The following is a 19,048-nucleotide window of genomic DNA, read 5'->3' as shown; positions in this document are numbered from 1 at the left end:
CACAACAGTAGACCTCTCTTACAATGATAATGAGATTGATAGTGTTGAGGACTATGGGTCTGAAAACTCGACATCCCCCTTAGCATTTGTCAGCAATTTAGCTTCAGAGCAAGAGACGGATGGTTTAATCTGGGAACTCCAGCCCCCACTGAACTTATCAACTGATCCCAGTCTTCTCATACTCAAGCAAATGAATATGTTTTTTCACAACAGGGTGTATAACAAACTTGCAGACAAAAGTGGACAGACTGGAGATGGTAAATATCCCTTAAAATAAGTTTAAGTGTAATCTTTAACTGATGGATTTGGGAAGCACCTAAGAAGCATTCAACTAATAATATATTTACAAAGCGACTCTCAGACAGTTCATATTTTGAGATTGTGCAGTGGAATGTTTAGTCAAACTGGCACTGCAATGTAATTCACAATTTAATGAGCATTAAGTAAAAACACTAGTGAAAAAAATCAATCATTAATTCATTGCCAGATACATTAGCTAGCTGAATACAATAGGAGCTCAAACCTTATATACTGTATACATATTATATATTTTAATGTGAAGTGAAAAAAGCAGAACAAATATATCAGACATCAATGTTTTGTTTATACTTTTTGTTTCAGCATCAATGCCTGGCATGACAAATGCAAGTTTAGGTGATCAACACGAGACCAGACTATCTTTTAAGCATCTCTTTTTGGGTATCCTGTCTAAACCTGCTGGGATACACAGGTCTTGCAACAACAGGTCTTCTCATGATGCTGGTTGTTTCGAAAAAGCTAGTGCTGAGCCACATCCTATCCATCAAAACTCAAGTACTTTCCTTAAGAACAACTTGTCTCTGAAGATCTTTTCAGGAAGCCTCGATTCAGAGCTAAGAACAAGGCCTGAGGAAAGAGACCCATATGACTTGATATCTGAAATGGAGTACTCTGTGCTCAATTCCAGTACTTCTCATAATCTGCCCTTGCTCAATCTACACAGTTTTCAGCCAGTACAAGCTCCTGCCACAGAAAGGTATTGCAACCTGCTCCCTATTGTTTTATAAAATGTTGTATATTAGGCACTAAATAGTGATGGAGTGGAACAGAAACTGGGTATTTTTGTTTTTAAAACATTTCCAGTTTGTCTTTGACTATATTGTTTCTTCTATTGAACTACTGAAAAATGCATCTTCTCTTAAATCCTTGTGTCTGTTGCAGACTATAGTAAGGCAAAATTGCCATATTTTTTTTTTGCTTTCATTTGACGTACTGTTATCATTTTTTAAGTTTTCCAAGAACTAGATAGCTACTGGACCTTGCATCGTTAATCATGAGATATCTTAATGCAGATTCTAGGCACAAGAACATATTCTGTTCTTATACAAGAAAGACCATTATATAAATATTTATTCTCCCTACTCAGTATAATTTAATTGCAGCTCTCAATTTCTCAAATATGCTGTAGAGTTTTTCACATGAAAGTCTAGTAATGCCACAGAGAATTGTGGAGGAGAGAGAAATGTTTTTAGAAGGGTATAATTTTTCTGAAAAGTGTGCAGTGTGTGCATGTATGAGTGAGTAAAAAGAGAGAGAGATGAATTAGCATTTAAAGAGCAGAACTTACAACAACCACTTCTCATCTTAAATCAATTGGCCTTAATATTTGGTCACAATTGATCTCAGGAAGGATCCTGGCTTGGATCAGCTCAGCTCACGGAATTAGAGAAAGTAAGTGTAGTTGGTTTTGTCTGTGACCCAAATTAAGTGGAGTAAGGTGAAGCTGGTGGCATGAGTGTGCTGGCAAGGGACATGGCAGAAAAAAAGGTAAGTAGAGGTGCATGGAAAGAGCTGTGTAAGATCAGTCACTTTAGGCAGTAAGAGAGAGACACGGAATTTCACAAATGCATTAGGCTACCAGGTTCAGTAATATTAAAATGTCAGACAAATAATGCCATACAAATTCAAACAAAAAAATCTATAAACATTTTGCCATGTAGTACACCCACTAAAGGTCATATTAAAAAATATGTCAAATTCAATATCAAATACTCAACTCCAAAAACAAAAACACAAATAAAAATACATAAATTTCCAATTTTCTGTCCAGTGGGCAAACTGCTAAATCATATTGCAGATAAGCAGCCAGTGGGACTCATGATAATGATGACTATTCCAGAATACTATTCCAGATGTATAAGTCCATGTATGCTTTTAATCAATTCACAAAAAAAGAACCAAAGGGTCATGTAAATGCTGTACCCTTCAAACCTCAAAGCTGAACTGAAAGTTCAAGCTGCACATGTGCACGCATGAGCAAAGGTATGCCAAGAACAATGCGGAGTGAATGACCTGCTCAAGCAATCAAGAAATAGGCTAGTCACAAAGATAATTTTCATATACTCCCAAAAGACAAGTGGGGAAGTGCCCCACCATGCAAATGTGCAATTTTCCCTACTAATTTCTTTTCACTGCAACATACTATTTTTTTTGTTAATATTCTGTATATTCTGTAGAGTTTGGATATTTATCTAGCACATTTGAGGTTTCTACTTAAAATTGTATTTATTTTAGTTAAATATGCTACTTTTCTTCTGTGTACGGTATAGGGCACGTCCTGCACCCCAAACCCAGATCATAACTACAATAAAAAGACTCCAGTTCAAAAGATTCTATTTTTCCAGAAAATGTCTCCTAACACAGTGTTAATAAATCAGTTACACTCACAGTAAAAAAGAAGTAATCTTTCTTTGTGTTTCTCTGTCTTCTCCTACTCCTCTTCTACTAAAACATTACAATAATTTTGATGAGAACAAGCCAATCAGTAAAACAAGCTTGTCCATCTTATTCACCTAGAGAAACCCCAAAATAATATCAAGGCAAGATATGAAGGTGTTTAAAATCCTACTCTCCACACTCCACTTGGTTATTTATTCTATGTGTCTATGGCTTTGACGTGAAGAAAAAGCTTTGTTCTACACAACTCTCAATTCTGACTCAGCCACCTAAGGAGGAGAGGCCCATTTTATAATCAGACCTGGGGGTACCTCGAGCATGTCAGGGGTGTAGTGAGGAAGCACTTTCAAGTGAGACAGATCTATCAGATGACAAAGCAGCTTTCTCCCATTAACACCATCCCACATCTCCGAAAGAATTGCATGTTAAGCCTACATAGCCTATGCCGTCCTACAGGTGTTCAATCAGGACTTGACTTCTTGACTGGGGAAGGGTATCAGTGACTATCCTGACCAGGATGCCAGCACGTTTTATGGTGTCCGTTAAATTGGTATACATCATTTTAATAGTACTTATAAGCAGTTATTGAGTTCCTTATGTGCTTACAAATAAATTAATGCCAGGTAGTTTATTTAATTTCTACTAAAGTACCTGTGTGTGTGTGTGTGTGTGTGTGTGTGTGTGTGTGTGCATATATACACACACACACTGTGGAATTTATAGCAAAAAAACTTTGTGCCCTTCTTTTCACATCATGATTTTTGATTCAGTGTTTTGAACTACTCAGATAATATACAATAATCACATCTTCTGCAGCAGTGGTTCCCAAACTCAGTCCTGCAGACAACCTGTGGCTGCAGGTTTTTGTTCCAACCAGATTCATGATCAGTGTTAACAAATAATAATGGATCTCATTTAATTAGCTGTTTTTTTTCTCTTCTCTTATTCTGCATTCAGAAAAGCACAACATTGCGATTTTTACATTTATAAGACATTTAGAAGTCTGTTTTTTCTATAGCTTTAAATGCTTACTGCTCAAACAAGGTTCTTATGTTTAATTTTAGTTCTCCTGCTTGTTAAGATTCCCCACCCTTAATAGCTTATTTTAGTCTTAAACAGCTGCATTCACTGTTTTAATTGCTCCTTATTAGAAATAAGTTGCATATCACAAAGGTATCAGCAGTTCTCCATTTAACTTGTTTCCATTTACACCTGTGTATCCATCATGAACTGGTTTCAGAAATTATTTGAAAGGAAACAGAAGAGAAAAAATGAAGGACTGAAAATCGTTAATCCACTTCAGGTTACAAATCATTTGGATGATATCCCTGGAAAGGTAAACATATACGATATAAGAATGACCTGACATGGCAAAATTTACCCACAACCAGTTTTCATCGATGTCCACGTGTTTTTGTTGAAGGACTCTTTTTAAAGTAGCTGGCATCTGCTGTACTAATTCAATTTATATTTTTGAACTCATTAATCATGTCAGCACACAATCTGTTTGCTTGTATTGAACGTGCTCACTTCTTTGTCTTTCTCCACTTAAATAGTAAGAGAGTATATTCTTTAAACACATGAATGAATATACTGTTTTCCGAAGCCACTGTTTACTAAAGTCTAGTCACAATTTTAATTTGATGTAAAATGACAATCAACTGTCTTTATGCAAAAAATAAATGGTTATACGAATATAAGTTGTAGTAATGGGTAGCAAAGTAGTGTACAGTGATCCCTCGCTATATCGCGCTTCGCCTTTCGCGGCTTCACTCCATCGCGGATTTTATATGTAAGCATATTTAAATATATATCGCGGATTTTTCGCTGCTTCGCGGGTTTCTGCGGACAATAGGTCTTTTAATTTCTGGTACATGCTTCCTCAGTTGGTTTGCCCAGTTGATTTCATTGGCAGATGGCTGAGAAGCTATCCAGCTTACTTTCTCTCTTCCTCTCTCTCTCTCTCTCTTGCGCTGACGTAGGGGGGTGTGAGCAGGGGGGCTGTGTGCAGCTGCTTCCTGAAAGGACATGCTGCACGGAGCTTCGCATACTTAAAAGCTCAAAGGGCACGTATTGATTTTTTTTATCTGTCTCTCTATCTCTCTCTCTCTCTCTCTCTTCCTCTCTCTTCCTGCTCCTGACAGAGGGGGTGTGAGCTGCCGCCTTCAACAGCTTTGTACCGGCGGTGCTTCGCATACTTAAAAGCCAAAAAGCCCTATTGATTTTTTTTTTGACTGCTTGCTTTGCACTCCTTTGAAAAGGAAGATATGTTTGCATTCTTTTAATTGTGAGACAGAACTGTCATCTCTGTCTTGTCATGGAGCACAGTTTAAACTTTTGAAAAAGAGACAAATGTTTGTTTGCAGTGTTTGAATAACGTTCCTGACTCTCTACAACCTCCTGTGTTTCTGCGCAAATCTGTGACCCAAGCATGACATTCTAAAAATAACCATATAAACATATGGTTTCTACTTCGCGGATTTTCCTATTTCGCGGGTGGCTCTGGAACGCAACCCCCGCGATGGAGGAGGGATTACTGTAATGGTGACAGCTGCTGTCTCATAGCTCCAGACGTCTGGGTTCAAATTTGGATTCTGCCACTTCACGTATAGGATTTGTCTGCTCTACTCTTCTACTGTGTGGGTTTTTTTTCCTGGCATTCCAGTTTTACCCCCACTTTTTAAAGATTTGCATATTAGTGTAATCTGTGAATCTAAATTAACTTGATAAGAGTGAATATGGATATATGTGTGAATGTGCGTAGTGGGGTAGCAACCCATCCAGAATCAGTACTCGCCACATGCCTAGTGCCGATGGGAAAGGCACTAGCTTCATTTTTCATTGGACTAGAGAAACGTGTTAAAAAATGGATGAAGTTGTAGTAATATGTAAATAGCTTGACAGCAAGATACAGTACAAATACATGTGGTAGCTTTGCTAAATGCTAACATTTTGTTTTGTTTGCATCAATTCATCAGTTACCATCATCTCTCTTTTTTCTGTTCTTGCAGCAATGAGTTTGAAGTGGAATCCATTGACCATGACATCAGTCTGGCTGACATGTACAGATGGAAGGTATCTGCGTATGCACCCTGCAGTTCAACATGTACTACAGGTGCATCTAGATCCCACAATATACACCATGTTACACACAAATTTATATGTCCAGATTTTAATTAAAAAGGAAAGCTTGGGTTCAATGCTCAGTTTTTCAACCTGAAGAGCAAGCTGCTGAAGCTACCATTTATTTAGTCTTTGTTTTTTTGACACTGGAATACCATGGACTATTTACAACATATTATAAGTGATTCATAAAATAGTATTTTGTGCATTAATTGTGGTTGAAATTCAAGTGTCTTCAACTTAACTCCTATTTGAATTATTTTCTCCTATAATTTGTATGATAACCATGATTTTGCTTTTTCATTTTTGCTTCTACTTTACTGCCAGTTTGTCTAAATGAGATAGATTTTTTTTAAGTAGTACACTCAATCCTAGTCCTATTGAGTTTAGGTGATTCCTGCCTTGAAATGTTTGTTTAATTATGTTTTTCCTCATTCCTCAAAAAAATCTAACAGTTACGACATGTGTATTTTGGTGTTTCAACAAAATGAGCAGATATACTTTATATTTAGAAATGTTTTCAGTATTGTATTGTACTTTGTAACAGTACAAATAAAAATTTTGTATGAGTAGGAGCAACTAACTGTCATAATGTAATGCTACATATTTTCTGATAATTGCACATTTAAAATTCATTTATAAAAAAATAAAAAAATAAATAAAGCATTTTTACCTGTATGAGATAAAAATGCCAAAAGTCTAACCCATACACTGATAGCAACAGTAGAACAAAGAAAGTGGCACACTTAAGAGTTTTATCCATCCATCCATTTTCCAACCCGTGGCACAGTGGGTAGCGCTGCTGCCTCGCTGTTGGGAGACCTGGGGACCTGGGTTCGCTTCCCGGGCCCTCCCTGCGTGGAGTTTGCATGTTCTCCCCGTGTCTGCGTGGGTTTCCTCCGGGCGCTCCAGTTTCCTCCCACAGTCCAAAAACATGCAGGTTAGGTGGATTGGCGATTCTAAATTGGCTCTAGTGTGTGCTTGGTGTGTGGGTGTGTTTGTGTGTGTCCTGCGGTGGGTTGGCACCCTGCCCGGGATTGGTTCCTGCCTTGTGCCCTGTGTTGGCTGGGATTGGCTCCAGCAGACCCCCGTGACCCTGTGTTCGGATTCAGTGGGTTGGAAAATGGATGGATGGATGGATGTTTCTCTTTTATTTCCTTATTTACCCACTGCAGAGTTTTATTTTTTTCTCTTCTAATTCCAAACTTTGGAATGTACCTGTACTGCATTATATATAAAATGTTTTAAAACCAATTCTACTTTTCCTCTATTGTCTCTACTCTCAAAAGAATTTCCCAGTTCATCCCTTTTAGACTTTGTGGCATGTATATAAAATTTGCCCTAACAAAGGTAAACTTGACAGTTTTAGTCATTGCATCTGCACCCTTACAAAACACTAACAATTGTATTATATTATGATCACTTGACCCCAGCAGTTCAATCACCTCTACACTTTCTATCCTGGTTGTTAGAAAATACTAAATCTGTATAGGCATCCCCCGGTGTTGATTCTTTTAAATGCTGTGTTAAAAAACATGTGCTGAATATGCCCAAAAACTCCTGCTTTTGTACTCTACTATTTGCAATATTAAATGAGTAGCGATATCCAATATTAACTGAATCTGTGTGAAAAATTAATTGAACTCTTTCAGTTAATAAGTAGTTGAGCCACTTTTAGGTATAATGACTACAATCAATTACTTTCTATACTTCAATATCATTCTTTCACATCACTGTGGAGGAATCTTTAGCCAGCTCTCTTATGTAGAACTACTTTAATTCAGACATTTTTGATTAATTTAGATTATTTTTTTCAGACATTTTTGAGCATGAACAGCTTGTACCAGATCCTACCACAGCATATTTGTTAGATTTAGATCTGAATTTTACCAGGTCTCTCTAAAATAGGAGTGTCGAACTCTGGGCCTGGAGGGCTGCTGTGGCTGCAGGTTTTCATTCTAACCCTTTTCCTAATCAGTGACCAGTTTTCACTGCTAATTAACTTCTCTTCCCTTCATTTTAATAGCCCTGTTTTTAAAATATTCGCTGCTCTGAATTGATTTTTTTTCTTCATTGGGTGACAGTCAAACAGAAATGAGATATGAAACAATCCAACAGATGACCAGATAAATTGGGGCTTCAAACTCCAACCAATTTCTCTCCAACCAGTTTCTTAATGAGAAGCTGATTCTTGCTGTTAATTAAACCCATTATTTAATTCCATGGCTTGTTGCTGCTCTCATTCTGCCACAGCAGACATTTCCAAAACTGTTGATTTTCTGTTTTTTGTAAGAACACCGTTAAAATGTTTTGGTGGCCTGAGAGATCAACCTTATTGAGACCTTTACCTTTCTTTATTTTCAGATATTGTGTGATGGGGACAGGTGAGCTGGTCATGTGGCGGCTTGTTTTTTGTCTTACTATTATTTGGCTGCTAATTAAGGAAAAAGAAACAACAAAGGGGCCTGAATCAAGTTAATTAAAATTAAGGCAAAAGAAGTTAATTATCAGCAAAAACTGGTCACTAATGAAGAAGATGGTTAGAATGAAAACCTGCAGCCACTGCGGCTCTCCAGGGGCCTCATGCATAACGGCGTGCGTAGAACTCACACTATAACATGGCGTAAGCACAAAAGCGGGAATGTGCGTACGCACAGAAAAATCCAGATGCAGGAATCTGTACGTACGCAAATTTCCATGTTCTTCCGCTACATAAATTCCGATCAGCGTGAAAAGTAATGCACGTGCACACGCCTTCTGTCCCGCCCCAACTCCTCCCAGAATTACACCTCTTTGAATATGCAAATCAATATAAATAGCCCTTAAGCTCAGCCTTCTGTGAAAAGGCAATGGGAAAAGCACGGGGGAAAATGTAAGAATTTCAGCGAATACCAAATGGAGGCAAAGGAAAAATGTACTATTTGTTGGTTTGAACAGTGGTATAATCAACAAAATGAAGTTGATCAAGTGACAGAGTGTCGGAGAAACTCGAAAGCTCAAGTTCACAAAGTCGCACAGTGCCCGAAATAAAAAAGAAATCACATATCAAAGTCGCCGTGAAAAGGCAAGTCGTAGCCCACCGTCTGAGTGTCATATGAAAGCTTATTAGGGTACAGACAAAAAAAAATAGGCACACAGTGGGAAAAAAGCACGAAATGTCAACTTTAATCTCGAAATTTCCACTTTAATCACGTAGTTTATTTTGCCATTAAAGTAGAACATCATAAACTTCATCTTAAAATCGTTTCATTTACTAGTTTCTCAAATCCCATTGTAACTAAAGTAGCACATTAAATGCTTTGTTCTATATTTGATCTTCTATGTGCTCTGTGTGTGAATCACTACCTGCTTCTTAAACGGGCTTGCTTTTTCTCCGACAGGACACAGAATCCATTACATTCGTGATATTACAGATCTCTGAATAATTAAAATACTGAGATGTATGCGTGATATCTTTTTTATGATGATAGGAGTTAAAGCATGTTATTAAACATGGGAACACGGTGGCGCAGTGCTTGTTCAAGTCTCACGCAAGAGGTTTGCTGCGCCATGCGCGACCTTTGATGAAATAATTTATTGCAGCAGTACTGTCTCTTTCAAACGTATTAACCTCCAATTCCTGTCCTTACTTTTCTTTCTCCAAATACCCAATCACCACACAATCAGCTCTGTAATAGACGTGAAGCCATCTGTAAGCTTAGAACGGCGATTCTTCAAAACTTTTAAGGAACATTGAAATATCTTCGTAGTACATGTTTAATTATTCTATCCGTCTATCCTTCCAGTGTCGCGTCAGCACGAGCAAGAATACAACGCAATGCAGGAACAATCCATGAACTAGCTAGCGCTGCGGCACCGTGTCCACACATGTTTAATTATTAACAATACAGATTATTTAAATGAAGTTAGTTTTATCTGTATAATATAATCAACATATTTTGCTGCATTTCATCTTAAAAATGATATCATCATCATATGTAAATACGCGCTCTATACAGTGGCGCAGGTTGTGCAATATTATAACTGTATCCCAAGTTTACAGTGAGGTGATTGTACTTATAAGTCCAAACAGTTCTACAAGGAGCACTTGATGGACTGATTTAGTGCGTTTATAGTTCTTGGGATGAAACTTTTTCTAAACCGCGAAGTCCATACAGGAAATGTTTTGCCGTGGCTCAGGCAGCGTCTGCTTCATGCTGTATACCGATAATTCTCTTTCTGATCAGCTGCTGCTGTGATTCCCCACTCAGATACAGTGATATAAATACTCCGAGTGGTGCAGTGAGAGTAATATGAAAAAAGATGATCTGCTGTGGCAACCCTTAACGGGAGCAGCTGAAAGAGGAAGAAGATGCATTGTGAGTAACAACGCTAAAGCAGTTATGGTATTTGGAATACTATGGCTATTACCTGGACCATTATAGTGCTACAGGTTAATTACAATCAGATGCATTACACTAATAAACAATATGCAGTTAGTTTCAGTGTACTGTATTTATAAAGCTGCGTCAGGAATGTGGATCTAAGAAAGAAAGGTTGACCACACAGGAACAGTAGCACTGCTTTGATGCTGGGTGCCGCCAGTCTGCAAAACCGAGCGAAGAAATTGCGTATGCCAGGGCATGAGGTACTGTGGAAAAGTGCGTGGCTTTACGCCAAGTTTAGGTTTTATACATCGTGATTTGAGCGTGGAAACGTTCGTACGCAACATTTCTGTGCGTACGCACCGTTTATACATGAGGCCCCAGGACTGGAGATTGACAACCCTGCTCTAAAACATTAACTTTGCATGTTTTCGGCCCTTCTAATGTGAAGTTTCTTTTGTGTTTTGGGTCATTGTCTTGATGCATGACCCAAATACACTTCAATTTCGAGTCATAGACATATGATTAGAAATTGTCCTTAAGAACTTTGTGATACAAGGCAGAATTCATTCCTTTAATTATGGAATAAGTTTTATAAGTTTGAGACAGCAAAATATGCCCACATCACCACAATACCACCTCCTTGTTTGACTGTTGATATAACATATATACAGTGAAATACTGTAATTGTGTATGCTAAACAATATGGGACTCAGGTTGTCTAAAAATCCCACTTTTACCTCATTTTTTCTTACAACATTCCCCCAAAAGGCTTAATGAGAGATGAGCATTTATGTTCTTGGTTAGTAGTGGTTTCTTCTTTGTAATCTCCCGTGAAGTCAGTTTTGCCCAGTGTCTTGCAGTGTAGTAATGAAAACCGGACCTTTGCTGAGGATGAGTGAAATCTTCAGTTTTTTTGGATTTTTTTTTTTTGGATGATTTTACATTGAGACCTTGGAGTCTATTTTGATAGACTGAACACTCATAGGAAGATTTAATACAGGTCCAAGTGGTTGGAGAATATTGCTCTCATTGTAGTGTGCAGAACCTTAGAAATGGCTTTTTGGACCTTGCATACTGATCATGATCAACAAATATTTTCTGATCTCGTTGGGAATTTCCTTTATCATTAAATTTTTATTTTACTATTATACTGTATTGAGGATTACTTGTGTTCTGTGCTGTGTGTTGTATTTACCCCTTTTTTTGACACCCGCTGCACGCCCAGCCTACCTGGAAAGGGGTCTCTCTTGGACCTGCCTTTCCCAAGATTTCTTCCATTTTCCCTACTAGGGTTTCTTTTTGGGAATTTTTCCTTGTCTTAGAGAGTCAAGGCTTGGGGCTATTAAAAGGCAGGGCCTCTTGTGGCACTTCTTGTGTGATTTTGGGCGATACAAAAATAAATTGTTTTTTATGGTAAAAGTCAAAATATTTTAGGTGTATTTTGAGAAGTTGCAAAATCAAAACTAGTCATATTCAATCAACTGATTATCGCTTTAATTGAGTTGACTTAACTAGAGGCAATCCCTTTTTCACTCAACTGATTTGCTCTCTACTGTGATACCTTGGCATGCACAGCATCACCATGTGAATTCTGTACAGACAAGTAATGCATACCAAAGTTAGTTTTAGTGTTGGATAAGGTTAAAAAAAAAAAGAAGTTTTTTTGCTCAGGTCCCTTTATGTAACATTTCATTTTGGTCCATACAAAAAATTTCCAATTACAAAGGAAATCAGGAAGGGGGCAAATAATTTTTCACAACACTGTGTGTGTGTTCTATATATAGTATATTAGTGCATTAACATATATACACACAGTAGATGGTGTTTCAATTCATATATACATATTTACGCACAAATGCTACTGATAAGTATATATCTCAAATATATTGTTAAAACGCATCATTATTTTTACAGGAATTAGCAGCTCTTATGCCATGTGTATCCGCTATGATGGGGTGGAGGTGGATGAAACTTACTGTGATGCTGTGACACGCCCAGAACCAACACAAGAATTCTGCACAGGCAAAGAATGCCCACCAAGGTCTGTTTTGAACTGGTGTTCATTAAATAACTTTTAACTAAGGTTAACTACATCAGAGAATTATGTTAACATTTTGTATAATAAATGAGATGTGCATGCATATATATATATATATATATATATATATATATATATATATATATATATATAGTGTATAAAATCCATGAATATACATCAACAATAAACAATAGTTGTATAGTTTTGTATGCCTTATTAATTATACATTTTTAATAAATTATAAAATTAAAACTTATCATATTTTTGAAGATTTGTATTTGTATCAGTAATCTGACTACCATCATTCTCATTTTAGTATGCACAATAATAACCTCCATTGTGCACCCAAATGTATTATACTAGCTGTGTGTGGTCTTCAGGACAAAACACAACCACAAATTGAGCAGGACAGGCTGGAACCTGTCTCAGGCAAACGTATGGTAGCTTGCTGTGTGAACGTACAATGTGCATGTACCACAAAGCTCAGTTTGTCTGCTTGGGCTGAATGTGAAGTGAGGTGCATGCAAGTGCTGAAAAAATTTAAACTGCATACATGAGCCATCTAGTGGCTATGATTAAGCGTTAGTAGAGCGGACTGCTCTATACACAAACACACACACACACACACAGGTCTTTCGTTTATGTATGTTTAATGGGAACTGCAACTAGCTGGTAATTCTAAACAACAATTCCATACCTAACAATCTCCTAATTAAGCATTTTATTGGCATCATGAATGATTAACATTCAATAGAGCCTGATTTTAAGTACTATAAAACAATGAGCATCTTGTAAGATATCCTGAATATGAAGGTAAAGGAAGCCCACACCAGGATCCCCAGCAATAGACAATTTTGTCTCTCCTTCATTTAGTCTAAAAATAAACTTAAAATTTTAAACTTTCCAGTATTTTTAGCCCTTTTGGTTCAATTTATTTCAGTACTAGAGACCTGTGGTTGGTGATTATCCTCAGCCTTATGCTAGCCACTCAACCCAGTCAGATATTCACTCAGTAGTTACAGAATCAAGAACAGACAGTACCACTTGCTCCCAGGAAGAAAATAAATCCATAGAGCACAACAGAGCAATCATATAGTTTGCTACAGAGGTTGTAGACTATCCAGTGTTATTCTCAACATAAATTAAAAAATCACCTTCTCGGAAAAAGTGGTGCAGCACACCACAATGTCTTTCAAAGAATCAGACACTAGTGCTGAAAAACATTGAATCCTAAAGCAAAGTCATATGAGGGTGTTCTCGCATTCTGTTACAAAGTGGCTAGTGTGCCATGTATGCACGAGCATAAGTTGAAGTGTTAACAATGGTCATAAATAAATATTTTTCCACTACAAAAGTGCATATAAACTAAATGTTACCTTTAGTATTTAATCTGGATATGATTGTATTTCAGATTTAAACCAAAAATGCAGCCAAAGCATTTCTGCTCCCACACAATGTGGAAACTATTTTTGTTTATATTTCTTGAAAAAATGTTTATGTATGTATTTAACATAATACGTAACATTCTTAGCCCTGTTTAATCCAGTTCAGGGTTGTTAAATGTCACAGTCTATCCCAACATCACTGGGAATGAGGCAGGAAAACAGCCCTAGAAATTGCTCCAATCCAGCCCAGAGCCCACTCACATACAATACATTCATAATGGGTCAATTTAGAATTGCCAATTAACACACCTTCAGGATGAGTGAGATAAACCGATCATCTTGCTGTAAAATAAACACGATGTAATGAGTACGTTTCGAGACAGTATAGGTTGAAAACGGACTGATGTGATTACTTTCTAAACTGGCCATGTCTTGTAGACGGAATTCACTCCCTTGTTACAATACACTATTCCAGTATTATAAAATCTGCACATAACGGTATGTAATAATTATTTTCAATTAATATTTCCTGGCTGTGAGCCTCTAGAAATGAACAGACTAGAGTCAAATGCCTGCGTAGATGCTAGACCAAAAAAAAACTACTTTTTAACTCAACTGGGTGACAGGCTTTTTTGTTACCCTCAGTGTCATGGCACTAATAAAATGAAAACAAGAGACAGTGTTAATTTTGACAATTGCTAAGCCGGACTGAAACAAACTGAAATAAAACTAAATGTGGCCAAGAGGAGAGAGATTTCTTTGCTTCATTTAAGATGTGATGGTAATGTATGTTGCCTATCAAATTTAGTGATGAACAGATTTAATCTCTAAGGTACTTAAATTGCATTGAAACATGAATTGCAGGTGCACATTATATTGACTGGCATTTTTGATTTAAAGGGAGAAGGGAATACGCTTGTTTGAAAGCCTGCGAATAGGACATGTTCATATACTTTGTTTTTCTGATAAAGTTTCATTTACATGATAGTTAAGATATGACACTAACATCAAAGAGTAAGCAGGCATAGGTGTAAGCATACTGTTGCCTTCAACAGTGCCATTGATTCCCTATAGGAATTTAATAACCTAAAAATCCCAATATGTGCAGGAGTAATTTCTAAGAAGTTGGTTTAAAAGAAGATTAGCAACTGAAGTGTCTTCTCAATAGTAGTTTTATAACCATTACCTTATATTATGCCACTTTATAGAATACCTTTTTGGATCTAGTATACTCTGATTTCAAGTGCAAAATTTTTAAAGCTGCACCTCTATTTATGCTAAGAAATGCTATTTGACCTGCTTTAATTGCTAGTTTATAAATTGATATGAAGCCATATAAGCTTTTAGACAGTTGACTATAATGTTTCAGTGTGCAATGTAGTGAGAATTAATTTGACAACGGTGTAAAGTGAATTTTTGCTAATTTGTTTTCTGCATGATTTACTTGTATAATTGGAAACAGGAAACAAATTTAAGCTTGCTTTGATTAAGCACTTTTAGCTAACTATGTTCCAGCCAAGCTATTTAAAGTCTATAAATGGGATGCAAATAAAATGAATAAGGTCAGATAAATGTGGGTTACATATAGAGTAACAGGATGGAAAAGTACAGTGAAACTGTTGCTAATACAGATGGGAGACCAGCAGATGGAGTGAGTGTTCACGGACATGTGGAGAAGGCTATCAATTTAGAACTGTGCGATGCTGGAAGATGATGGCACCAGGATTTGACAGTTCGGTGTATGATGAGCTTTGTAGGAATGCAGAGTTACCAAGGCCCATCGAAAGGAAGATGTGCAGGAACAAGGGGTGTGGGCCACAGTGGGAAGTCTCAGAATGGTCAGAGGTAACTTCACATTGTCTCTTTTCTCCTTTTAGATCAATAAAGTAAACCATATGATTCAGATAAGTTTCTTTAACAATTATGTCAAGGACTAAAAATACATTTTGGGTGTGAAAATCTCCAACTGTGACTGTAGATACATTTTCCCTTTTTTTAGTGTTCTGCTCGTTGTGGGGGAAAGGGAGTGACCAGACGAGAAGTGCGCTGCTCCATGGAGGCTCATTTATGTGATCAGTCTTCTAAACCTGTGGGAGAGAAGGACTGTGATGGGCCACCTTGTGATAGACGATGGACGGTATCGGATTGGGGCCCGGTGCGTTGCCTTTTTTGTTTTTTGCAGCTTATTTTTTAAACTACTTTTTTCAAATTACATAGCAATTTCTCTTTTGGAAATTAATGAAAACTTTGTTCTTTCCCCTTATTAAATGTAATCTTTTTGATTTCAAAGCAGAAATGCCCCTATTCAAACTGTTTTTTTTTTTCATTTGTGTGTGTATACAAATATTATAGAATTTCTTGTCAACTGGAATTATCAATCTTGGCTCAACTTTTGTAGTTGATTACAAACAAATTCATAATTTGAAAAATATAAAATGTGTATGATAGGCTTCTCAGTGGCACAGAAAGTAAGATTGCCAGCACAGTATTTGGATATCAGCTTCTTTCTCCATTAGGGTATATTGTATGTGGAGTTTCCTTGATCTTACAATGTTTACATGGATTTCCTCTGGGAAGTTCACTTTTCTCTCCCAGACAAATCATACCTGTATGTAACTATAAACCATAACCTGGTGTGACCATTTATGTGAGTTTGTCAGGCATTGGACAAACATTTCCTTCTGCCTTGCATGCTGTGCTGTCAGGATAGGCATAAGCACCCTATACTGTCCTAAAGAGGTTCAGGGAGATAGGTAGTCTCTGATAGACTTCTTTCCTAAGCACCTTGAAAAACCAAAAATAATTTATATTATATAATCATAAGTAATGGTCTTTACAGTGTATTTAATGAAAACTGTAAAGACTTAGAGGCCTTTTTATTGATGGTGTAATAACACTTAAATACTTGAGCAGAAGAACAATGCATGTACTTGAATGCTCCGATTTGTAAGCATACACCTTCATATTCCTTAATTTCCAAATACTGCAGATCAGAATTTCCTTTTAGCAGCACTAATTTATATTTCCTCTTTTATTTTTTCATGGTATTTCCACACCTGCCCATAGTTGTAACACCCCTAGCATATCCATATTCTGCCTCTAGCTATACCTCCTGTGACACTCAATGACACCTTTAGGAGATAACGAACTTACCTATCTTGTCTTAGTCCAAAAACAACAGGAGTTCCTTAGCAGAGTCCTGCTCAGTTCCTTAACCTATCATGGGAAGGCGGCTCAGCTACCTTGTGGGGTGACATCATTTCAACAATTCTTACCTTTGGTCTTGTGCTTTTAGTCATTTCCTGAAACTTATGACTATAACTCTTTCTTTTTCACTGACTGGACTGGAAAATCATGGGCTTCTTTCTGTTGTACATTAAGTTTAATGTTTTTCAGCAGTAATCCATTACTTACTGTCTTAATCACCTCTGCCCTCTCCCATGAACAAAACCAAACCTTGCATATACAGTATTTACTGTTGGTCAGCTGATCCTATCTCATCTACAGAGTGCAAACCACTGTTTTACATAAATTTTCAAATTGCTAATTCTGAATGCAAATTTTGACAACGAGAATCCCAGTTTTGGCAATCTAGCACATGCTTTCAAGTAAAATAAGCATGTATTTCTAATCTAAAATATTTCACTCCGTGTGATTTGTTCACATGCCTTATCCATGCACTTTTTGATGTAGTGCAGATGTGAAGTAGGGGAGGGCACCCTCAATCTAGCATTCTGTTTCTAGGATCAAATGATTGAAGAAAGGTTAAATGCGACCCTATCTATTATCATCATTTAAACCTCCAGCATGTGCTAATACAAGAATAATATATTATAATATTCCAGGCTTTATGATGTGTTATGATTTCCAACAGATTTAAATAAAATGTAATAAAGATGTAAGAGGAAAAAAATCTTTATAGTTGATCAGAACAGAAAAATCATTCTTTTTACAGTTCACTTTATTTGTACTTTTACATGACTGAAAATGTTGATCAAATGTCTACATATAAATAGCATGATTGATTTTACTGTTTTGTTGTACAAAATAGTAAATTAACTTTCTGTACATTTTCTTTAGTGTTCAGGAATCTGTGGAGAAGGACAAATGACACGCTATGTAGCTTGCAAGAACAGCAATGGAAATATCATCTCTGATACTCAGTGTGATCCAGATCTCAAACCCCTGGCTGTATACCCCTGTGGTGATAAAAACTGCCCAGCCCACTGGGTGAAACAAGAGTGGGAGCAGGTTAAGTGTAATCTGGATTGTGGTCATATTTGTTGAGGAGATGATAGCAAACAATGGAATTGCTAGCAGGTGATTCTGTAATATCTTCCTTTTTGCAGGTCATTTTCAGGTAATGGTGAACAGATATATAGATGAAACTGTATCAGAGAAAAAAGGGCAAATATAACTATTAAATCTTTTAATTCTGGATTATCCTTCTTTAAACTTACTTTTATTGCACTAGAATGTCAGTTGATAAAAGCTGAAAATGTATTTACTAAGTATGACTTTCTCAAAGTACAGTACATAATATTTTAGATGCTTGTTACTCCTAAAATAAACATTTAATCTCTTTTTCTTCAGTGCTTAATTAATGAACACAAAGATTAGTGTTAGGATTGTATTTCACCATTTTGAATTTGTTAAACATTTGATTATAAAGCAGAGAGGCCTGTTTAGCTTATTACTGTAAGTAAGGGGTCAGCTTATATAAATAGTTGTCCTTACAGTGTTCAGTGCTCTGTTTGAACCTGTCAGGTACACATTATTTATTAGCTTTAGTTTTTTTTGTTGTCACTCTCTTCCTCTTCCGACATATGTTTTATATTATTCTTCTGTGTAATGCAGTGCAATGCCACTTGTGGTAGGGGTGTAAAGAGAAGGCTGGTCATCTGCGCTGGACTGGAGAATGGCGTCTACAAGGAGTTTCCAGATCAGAGTTGTAATTCAATATTGAAACCTGAAGAGGAAGCTGCCTGTTTTGAGAGACCATGCTCCAAATGGTTTACCACTTCCTGGTCCCAGGTAATTAATGGCTTTTGAACCACCTTCTGAAACTTACAAATTATTTCAAATCCAACCCTTTGCACTGACTAGCATATGTTACCACCACTAAAGTATAATTTCCACCAGAAATAGTTCACTTAAGTCAAACTCCTGTTTCATTAATTTGCATTTTTTTTCAAGAGAAACACTGACATGGCATTACAGATTAAAAAAAAATGGGTTTATCATTTTCTTCAAATGTTAACTAATCCATTATCAGGTCCAAAGACAAAGAAAACTACACTTAATAAGAACAAATATAAACAAGAAAATAAGTAGAATCCCTAATCAGATTACAACCTCTAAATAATAAATAAAATAAATAAAATAATAAAAATTGTTACTGGTATGAATAGATATGGCAA

At 36.7% G+C, this 19,048-nt stretch overlaps 1 protein-coding gene across 3 annotated transcripts in view; it reads left to right on the top strand.

Moving 5' to 3' along the window:
- The window catches only part of si:ch211-267e7.3 (ADAMTS-like protein 2), a 59,708-nt gene that overhangs the window by 37,610 nt on the left and 3,050 nt on the right, over window positions 1-19,048 (top strand). For 2 of the 3 annotated variants that reach the window (XR_007936033.1, XM_028811140.2), the window contains exons 9-16: window positions 1-257; window positions 622-1,015; window positions 5,727-5,830; window positions 12,120-12,246; window positions 15,260-15,473; window positions 15,628-15,783; window positions 17,709-17,879; window positions 18,486-18,662. The exon at window positions 1-257 is cut by the window's left edge and continues 200 nt beyond it. Coding sequence is in view for 2 of the 3 variants with exons in the window: in XM_028811140.2 (XP_028666973.2) it covers window positions 1-257; window positions 622-1,015; window positions 5,727-5,830; window positions 12,120-12,246; window positions 15,260-15,473; window positions 15,628-15,783; window positions 17,709-17,879; window positions 18,486-18,662 (1,600 nt within the window). In the remaining variant the exon portion in view is untranslated. Of the gene's footprint in view, window positions 258-621; window positions 1,016-5,726; window positions 5,831-12,119; window positions 12,247-15,259; window positions 15,474-15,627; window positions 15,784-17,708; window positions 17,949-18,485; window positions 18,663-19,048 lie in introns of those variants that run through there. The other variant, XM_028811142.2, reaches the window with a different exon arrangement.

The sequence above is a fragment of the Erpetoichthys calabaricus genome, chromosome 10, assembly GCF_900747795.2.
Source record: "Erpetoichthys calabaricus chromosome 10, fErpCal1.3, whole genome shotgun sequence".
Taxonomy (NCBI): domain Eukaryota; kingdom Metazoa; phylum Chordata; class Cladistia; order Polypteriformes; family Polypteridae; genus Erpetoichthys; species Erpetoichthys calabaricus.
Note: the sequence above shows the minus strand (reverse complement) of the source record. Positions and strands in the feature narration are given on the sequence as shown.